The 9,211-nt window shown below is 42.3% G+C and overlaps 1 protein-coding gene across 1 annotated transcript; it reads right to left on the bottom strand.

Moving 5' to 3' along the window:
* Nucleotides 1-725: 725 nt before the first annotated feature.
* On the bottom strand, nucleotides 726-1,082 carry LOC109210783. Its single transcript, XM_019374249.1, has one exon. The coding sequence runs from the start codon at nucleotides 1,080-1,082 to the stop codon at nucleotides 726-728; it is 357 nt and encodes a 118-aa protein (XP_019229794.1).
* Nucleotides 1,083-9,211: the final 8,129 nt, after the last annotated feature.

The raw sequence follows: 9,211 nt of genomic DNA, 5'->3' as shown, positions 1-9,211 counted from the left end.
ATTTCAGACTTTAATTGAAAAAGATAAATCCATGTGTATCTAGTATGTCATCCACAACAGTAAAGAAGTTATGCTTTATTTCGTAAGTAGGCACTTTATAAGGTCCCCAAAGTTGTAGATGTACAAGATTGAATGGCAAATCAGCTCTAGAACTACAGATTGGGAATTATAATCTAGACTGCTTTGCTAGTGGACATACACGACAGTCATTTTGTATAGTACTACTAACTTTATTCCGTAAATCTGCTATATGATTCATAATTGTAACAGATGGGTGGCACAACCTCATGTGCCATAGATTTCCTTCTTCACATTAAGGAAATTGTTTCTTTCCTTTAATTCCTTGTACTCTTCCAGCTTGCGTTGCTATAGGATCCATTTAATCTGATAGAACAGTAGCTCCAACAGATTGTAGGCTTTCATCTTGAATTGACATCGCATAAGCTTGATTGAGATTAGGCGTATTAGTCTTCATAAGCATGTGTCACCTTGATTGATCGTATGAATCATTGAGGCTGCTCAGCAACTGCATAACTCTTTGTTGATGCATTCGTTCCACATAATCTCTTGATTTTGGACAGCCATAATCAGAAAAAGGCACCAATACATCATATTCATGCCAAAGTTCCTTTAATCGTGGAAAATATACCTAAACAAAGTTAGTGCCCAGTGACAAGGTCGCAATTTCCCTGTGTAATTGAAATATTCGCACTCGATTGACTTTGTCAAATTTCTCTATGCATGTCTTCCCAAACGAGGTGAGTATCTGATGCATAGACAATTCCTCTAAGGAGTTCTGACGCAACGTTGTTCATTATCCATGAAAGAACAATCGCATTACATATTTCCCATTGCTCCAGCAAGTCACATGTGTACGAGTCTCTCTTACACTTTCCTGTGACGAAACCTAACTTCTTCTTCCCCATAAGTGCAATCTCTATTGGCCTGCTCCATAGACCATAATTCTCTGATCCTGTGAGCTTAACTGGAACAATTACTGAACTAGGAGTGTCCGGCGGACCAATATACAGAGGGTGAGTATGGTCCATCACAGTTTCTGCCGCTGACGAAGAATCGCCCATTGTTGAAGAGAACAAGCTTCGAAATTACTGTGAATAGATAAAGGAGAGAACAAATCGAATCAGAGATTAGATCGCGTGAGATTCCAGTATCTCCCACTCTGGTACCATGAAGAGACTTGCTTAACAGCTGAGAAGCTCGATTGATTAACAATGGCGGAAGTTTCTAGAGAGAAGGGGAGACTATTTTCTAAGAAAGGAAAAATGACATCTACCGTTATTATTGAGCATTTGTGCATTTATATAAACTAACACGTGCACTAACAGTACTAATAACCCATTTCGGAAAAATTTGGCCCAATTCGGAAAAAGCCCATAATTCCAAAGCCCACCTTGACCCTAATAAAAAAGACTCCTTCTTCTTAACCAAAAACCCTAGACCTAAGAGCGCCCTGCCGTTCTTTCTTCTAGAGACACCAAACAACACCCCTTGACTTAAAAGATCAGCTCATCTTCCACCCTAAGCCATCAGCGAAAACTCCTCCATTCCAACACCTTCAGAGATCTCCAGCCGTCACCCAAACAACACCACTCATCTTCATCTCCTTCGCCTCAAAAACCCTAGTAACCTAACACAACACCTTAGAACCCTAATCCCACTCCACTGCCAGAACACCCTTCAGCCGCCGCCGTCAGCCCTTCTCCAACTCTAAGACAAACCAGCGACAGACCCTAACCTTCAGTCATCTTCTCCAGAAACAACCACCCCGATCACCACTTCTTCTTCACCCCTCTTCAACTCAAACCCAACCAGGGACCCCATCTCCAGAACTCACGGCCGTCGCTCCTCTCAACCAAAAACCAGCTGCAAACCACCCTCTACCCCGCTGTCGCCGACCTCACCCCATCACCCATCGCCACTTCTTCTTCTTTGCTTCTCCACCCTTCAACTCCAGCCACAGATACACAGAGAAAATAAAGGGGAAACGGATGAAGGAACAAGAGTGAACAGGACTTCACACACACACATGCAGATACACAGAGAAAGAAGACGGGGTTTTTTGGTGTCTGAATTTTTCCTTTTCTGTTTTAATTTCTTAGTTTAGATATAAATAATTAGCTCTATTAGATTTCACAATCAAAAAAATACAAACAAAAACTTTGGTTTCTTCTGTTTATTTCGATTTCAAAGATGGAGTTGGTATGAAGTATTTGATTCGGAGTTCTGTCTAAAATTCGAATCTGCCGACGAGATCATTTCTGCTTCTTCATTTGTTTTCTGATTTTTTGTTTTCGAGTATGAGAACAGAGTTAAGTCGAGGTTGATTTGCGTTCATCGCCGATGATAAATTTCCGATGTCGATTCGAGTTCCCATCCGTGATTCGTCATATTCTCGAGTTCAAAATCGTGAATCAATCAAATTTCAGATTTACTTGAGGTTTATTTCTCCCTCTCTCTTACTATCTTGGTTTAATTTAAGGCTTCTGTAATTTATTAATCTATTTTGATTTGTATCTTTTGATTTAATATTTCATTTCTCTGCTCATGATTCCTTAGCAGTATTTGGTTGTTGTTTTGTTCTTTTTGTTATTGTTTGTCTGTTTCTTTCGTTCAATCTATATTGGGATGGTGTTAATTGCTGGAATTAGTTTGTAGTTCCCTGTCATGTTGCTCAATTAATGATAAATGTTCCATGCTTCAAATTTTGATGATAAGAATTAGATTAAGATAATTAGGTAATTTGATCGGCATCCTCGCTGTTTTGGACATGGGGACTGAACATCCAGGATAAAAAATTGAATTTATCATGTTAGTTGTTTACTTTACTTGCTCGAACCGCTAGGAACATGCTTAGGCAGACCACACTTGGGTAGGAAAGCTTTAGGATTTTGTTAGTTTTGAGACGAGAGGTCGTTCCCTTAGTTAAATTTATCCGGGGAATGCACTGAAGGATTTTTATATATTTTATCTGGGGTATGCCCCGTAGTATCATGCATTTGGAGGCCATGACGAACTTCGTGGAAAAGCATAGTATATATTAGTATTTAGGATTTAACTTTTATTTTCTTATTTTGTTTCTTCTAGTTAGGTGGAGACGACCTCGAGCCTCTAGTGAGTTTATTTTTGTTTTCTATGGTTTTACCTCAATTTGAATATTTTAAAAGCCAACGTGATCATGTACGCAACCGTACTAGTTACGGGACTTGAGGAGTGCTTAACACCTTCTCCCCGAGTCAAATGAACCCCCTTACCTACAACTCTGGTGCAAACTTAGTTTTGGAGTCCAAATTGTTGCAAAAGGAAAAATCATTTTTTTAAAACAGTGACCTGGCACACGAAACCAATGTCAGGTGGCGACTCTGAAAAATCCTTTTGAACACAATTGTGTCACTTTTCAAATTTGAAAAATCTTTTGAGCTTTACAAATCTTTTTATTATTTATTAGAGGGTTAGTGAGGTTAAAAAAAAGGGGTGGGACAGCTTTGGCGATTCTGCTGGGGACTTGCAGGTTCGAGCTGGTACTTGATCTTGTTGGCTTTTAGGATATTCGGTTGAGGTGTTTGTTTTCTTTATTTGCTTTGTTTATTTGGTTTGCTTGTCTTATTTGATGTTTTGTTGGTTATTTGTTCATCCCTTTTCCTTATGTGTTTACCACTTTATAAATGTCAGCATTTGCATAACCATGGGTCTTTTTTCTGCAACAAGTCTTCCGGAGTACGTTTGAGCGTACACGGCCTTTTTGTGAGTCACCCGTGTCTTTAGGGGGGTGGCGTGGGAGTGTGGAGTGGGCGGACAGCTAGAGCAGCCGCCATCGACCAGGTGCCGCCCCGAATTGGCTTGTTAGTGAACCCCAAACTTAGGTCAGTCTTTAGGTCATGCTTATTTGCATCATGTCATTTACACTTAGCAGGGCTCGGTCCCAGGTACCGTGTTCCTTTGTAGGAGGCCTATCCAAATTTTGTCATAATGGGCCCCTGGCCAAAAAGGACATTCAATCATCCCTGGGTGATACATGTTGCATCTTTTAGGGTAAAAAGATTTTACATGTTTCATCATTTTTTAAATAAAAAGGTCAAAAAATATGTTTTCTCTAAATCACTATTTTGTTTAATTCTCTGTCGTATCCAATCTTCCCGAACTACGCATACCTGATTCTCTTCTTTCGGGGCAGGATACGTAGGCAGCCCACATAGGGTCTGGTCTTCCTAGTAAGTCTTAGGTTCTTGGCTTCCGGGGTCGTAGCAAAATCTTGCATGTTTAGCCACATTTGGCCATATTGGCCGTTTTGCAAAATATGGCTATTTTCTCAAAGTTGTTTGTTATCTCATGTCTTAGAGCCCTGAGTCTACAACAAGGTGTCCTCTCAATTTTAAGGTTCCTTCCTGTTAAACTTGCATGTCTAGCCATTTTGGGGTCATTTTCGCAAAAGTGGTTCAATGACCCATGTCTTAGGATCTTGAGTCCACAACTAGGTGTCATATTACTTTAAGTTCCGTCCTTTATGAATTTGCATCTTTAGCCTCTTATGGCCATATCGGCAGTTTTGCAAAATGGGTCATTTTTACAAATTAATTTTGGGCCATGATTATTGGGAGTTTGAATCCATATAAGCCTTAGAGAGGTATTTACATGTCTTTGAGGTCACCTTTGTTGAGTTTGCACTTCTAGCCACTCTTGGCCACGTAGGTTAATTTTCAAAAAATAGCCCAATCATGTCTTGCATGTATCCAATAGGAGGTGTTGTGGCATCGCATAGTGTCTTGAGTCACTAACTCTATTTGGTCTTATTTTTCTCATTCAGGAATGGATCGATGTACCAGGACTCGAGCTTGACAGATACCCCAGGACCACTGTATTCAGGAGCTGCTTAAGGAGACTAATTATGTATTGAGTCTGTTTGTTTTTTATGTTGCCTTTTACTTTCTAGTCATGTTCGGTAGTACTGAGTCTTTTCGGTGGTGTCAGAGTCTGTCATAGTCAAGTTGTGTTTGTTGAGTTTTTCGCTACCGTGCTTTATGTTTTGCATTTTTGAAGAAAAAAAAAGAAAGAAAAACCAAAAAAAATTATAAATGAAAAATTCAAAAAGATTTTTATTTTTAGTTTATTTTGTCCATTACTTTTCAAGAACTACACTTGATCTGATTTGTGAGGGACATGATACGTAGGCAACCTACACAGGGTTTGATGAACGATCATTAAATAAAATAAAAAAGAAAAAGAAAAAAGAATGAAATTGTGGGATGTAAGAAATGAGAGGAAAGAAAAGAGTGATAATTAAAAAGAAAAGGAAGGAAGGAAAATGAGCAAGCCAAGAATTACTAGAAAAGAAAGAAAAGAAAAAATTGAAATGAACAAAATTGGAATGATGCGAAATGACCTTGTGACCCTCGAAGCCATTCTAGAACCGTTAACTGTGACTAGGGGCATTGCACGTAATGTGATATTTCTATCTCATAAATGCCCTAACGCTAACATGTTAGCTTTGTTTTGCTCATCTTTGTTACTTTCGCTGTTATCATAATAGAGGGTGGTTAGTTTGTGGCACTTTGGCGAGTCATCTGTACAACACAAGGTCAAAGAGCAAGGTAGACATGGCTAGCAAAGACTTGGGCACTATCACACCCCTTTTCTACCCCCGCAAAAGATAAATATATGTTGATTTGTGGGTTAAAGAGTTTTTCCAGTTAAAGTGACAAGTTTAAAATAGGGATTATTCTGTTTACAGAGTCGCCACTTGGAATTGATTTTTAGGTGTTCCAAGTCACCTTTTATTTAAATCCCTATTCAAAGGAAGATTTGACTCTTTTATATCGGTCTGTGAAAACAAAGTTCGGGTAAGGAATTCTGTTGACCGGGGAGAAGGTGTAAGGCATTCCCGGGGTCTCGTGGTTCTAGCACGTTTCGCTTTATTGACTTAAAACTTGGCTTGAATTAATTTTGAAGAAACTATGTTTTTTATTTGATTTTTCATGTTTTATCCTATCCACTTTTGTTTCTTGATTATTAGAAAAAATTAAAGAATACTTTGAATAATAATATATCATAACCACACTATACAAGCGAATGCGTGATCGACGAAATTTATTAATTTAGTCATAACAGCGCGACGCAAGCGACTCCGCAGTCAGGACAAAGGATTATTAGCACGTTATTGCCTTTAGAAAAATTGCTACATTTGAGGAAAAAAATAATTGAAATTTATTAAATGTCTACTACCGCACTACGCAAGTGAACTGCAGTTATAAGCAAGGGATTAATTAAACTAGAACTTTAATTAAAGCTATTAGATAGTGTATCGAGTTATTCAATTATAATATTGAATGTTAAACATCACTCTACACGAGCGAGCACATGAATGAAAAAAAAAGTTAAAGTGCACCTACTAATTGCCTAGCGAACTAATTAATTTTATTAAAAAAATATTGTAAAGCTTTTGTCGAACTTAACGCTTTAATGTTTGAGGCCGGCTTTTATTTTCCTTTAAAAAAAAGATCAGCTTTGTTTCTTATGGAAGTGAGCTTGGCAGTTGACTTTTGCTCTAATTCCTATTTTTTCAGTTAATAAACAAAACCCGAAAATACAACTCAAATAATGACCCATTTCCTATCTTTTCTTTTTGTGAATTGTCCCAACAATAGCAAATGATAAGTTTATGTCATGACCCCAGTTCATGGAGGGTGAACTGGGGTCGTGACAAGTTTGGTACCAGAGCTCTAGGTTCATAGGAGTCACGAAACATAGGCCGGTTTATTAGAGTCTCGCTGATCGGTACGGAGACGTCTGTACTTATCTACGAGGGGCTATGTAACTGTTTAGGAAAAATCTTCATTTCATTTGAATTCCTCGTCTTGCAATATTTTTGGACATCAATTCTAAACTTCTGACTTCTATTCTCTCACAGATGGTGAGGACACGTGCTACTCGAGATGATCAGGCACTCGCGCCCCCTACTGCAGCCGCCAGAGGTCGGGGCCGGGGGAGAGGCCGAGGACGCGCACGTGGTGCAGCCAGAGCACCTGCGCGAGCTGCCGCCGAGCTACCACCAGCAGATCCAACCGGAGCCCAGGCACCTGGCACATCTACTACTGCCACTACTACTCCAGCGCTCCAGGAGACTTTGGCTCAGTTCATGAGCATGTACAGCACCTTGGCTCAGGCAGGGTTGCTTCCCATTGCTGCAGCCACATCCCAAGCCGGGGGAGGAGCACAGACTCCCGCCGTCCGCACTCCTGAGCAGCGAGTGCAGGTTGAGCAGGCTCCCGAGATTATTCCGGCACCGCCTGCAGTGCCAATTCAGCCCGAGGATGGGTCAGCTGCTTCAGAGGACGAGCAGCGGAGACTTGAGAGGTTCAAGAAGTATGATCCCCCAGTGTTCAGTGGATTAGCATCAGACGATGCCTTGGGATTTCTAGTGGATTGTCATCGTATTCTTAGCACTATGGGCATAGTGGAGTCCAGCGGGGTTTCTTTCACTGCTTTTCAGCTTCGGGGAGCCGCCTATGATTGGTGGCGGACTTATGAGATAGACAGTCCAGTCGAGGCTGCTACACTGACTTGGACCCAGTTCTCGGATATGTTTATGAGAGAGTTTGTCCCCCAGAGTCTCAGGGATGCATGGCGCGCAGAGTTTGAGCATTTGTGCCACGGTGCTATGACCGTTTCAGAGTATGCTATCCGTTATACCAGGTTGGCCAGGCATGCACCGGCTTTGGTTGCTACAGTTCGGGAGAGAGTTTGCAGGTTCATTAAGGGTCTTATTCCACCCATCAGATCTAGCATGGCTCGAGAGTTGGAGATGGACATTCCTTATCAGCAGGTAGTGAGCATTGCTAGGAGGATTGAGGGTATGCTCGCCAGGGAGCGAGGAGAGAGGGAGGCTAAGAGGTCTCGAGAGTCGGGTCACTACTCTGGTGCCCGTACCCCATCAGCATGTCGTTATGGCAGAGGCTATTCGGGTCGCCCTGTACATTCAGCTCTTCCAGCAGCCGGCAGTACTCCAGCTCCACCTACACCTCAGGAGCCTTATTATGCACCTCCAGTTTCTAGCGCGCCTCCCGCGCGGGGTGCTTCCAGAGGTCAGTCCAGCAGACCTGGCCCTAGTCAGTCACAGGCACCGTGTCCTCCCAGAGCTTGTTACAAGTGTGGTGATACACGTCACTGGGTGAGGGATTTCCCCAGACTTGGGAGGAGCGCGCCCCCACAGACTTCTCAGCCACAGCGTGCTCCTCAGGGTTCTCAGGCCATGGTCGCAGCTCCAGCTGCTACCCCACCTGCCCAGCCGGCTAGGGGCGGAGATCGGGGAGATAGAGGTCGCCCTCGCGAGAGGGGCCGGGCCAGATATTTATTGTATTCCTGCTCGTACTGAGGTTGTTGCCTCCGACTCCGTCATTACAGGTATTATATTGGTTTGTCACAAAGAGGCATCGATTCTATTCGATCCGGGCTCTACGTACTCTTACGTGTCTTCTTACTTTGCTCCACATTTGGGTGTGCCTCGGGATACTTTGAGTTCCCCCGTTTATGTTTCTACTCCTGTGGGAGATTCTCTTGTTGTGGACCGCGTTTATCGGTCATGTTTGGTTACTATTCGTGGTTTTGAGACCAGAGCAAATTTATTGTTACTCGGTATGGTGGATTTTGACATTATTCTGGGCATGGACTGGTTGTCGCCCCATTTTGCTATTCTTGATTGTCACGCCAAGACCGTGACGCTGGCTATGCCAGGTATCCCGCGTGTTGAGTGGAGTGGTACTTTAGATCACACTCCCAGTAGAGTTATCTCTTTTCTTAAAGCTCAGCGCATGGTTGAGAAGGGGTGTGCCGCGTATTTGGCATATGTGAGAGATGTTAGTGTTGATACCCCTTCTGTTGATTCTGTTCCAGTGGTACGGGATTATCCCGATGTATTTCCAGCTGATCTTCCGGGCATGCCGCCTGATAGAGACATTGATTTTGGCATTGATCTGTTGCCGGGCACTCAGCCCATTTCTATTCCTCCGTATCGTATGGCTCCTCCTGAGTTGAAGGAGTTGAAGGATCAGTTGCAGGAATTGCTTGGTAAGGGTTTTATTCGACCCAGTGTTTCACCGTGGGGTGCTCCTGTTTTGTTTGTGAAGAAAAAGGATGGTTCTATGCGCATGTGTATTGACTACCGCCAGTTGAACAAGGTTACAGTGAAGAACCGTTATCC

This window comes from Nicotiana attenuata, unplaced genomic scaffold (genome assembly GCF_001879085.1).
Source record: "Nicotiana attenuata strain UT unplaced genomic scaffold, NIATTr2, whole genome shotgun sequence".
NCBI classification, from domain to species: Eukaryota; Viridiplantae; Streptophyta; class Magnoliopsida; order Solanales; family Solanaceae; genus Nicotiana; species Nicotiana attenuata.
The sequence above is the reverse complement of the archived record's forward strand: the minus strand, read 5'-3'. Positions and strand labels throughout refer to the sequence as shown.

Excerpts from the sequence above, each read along its gene's own strand:
- LOC109210783 (XM_019374249.1), bottom strand. The coding sequence starts at position 1,082 with ATGGGCGATTCTTCGTCAGCGGCAGAAACTGTGATGGACCATACTCAC.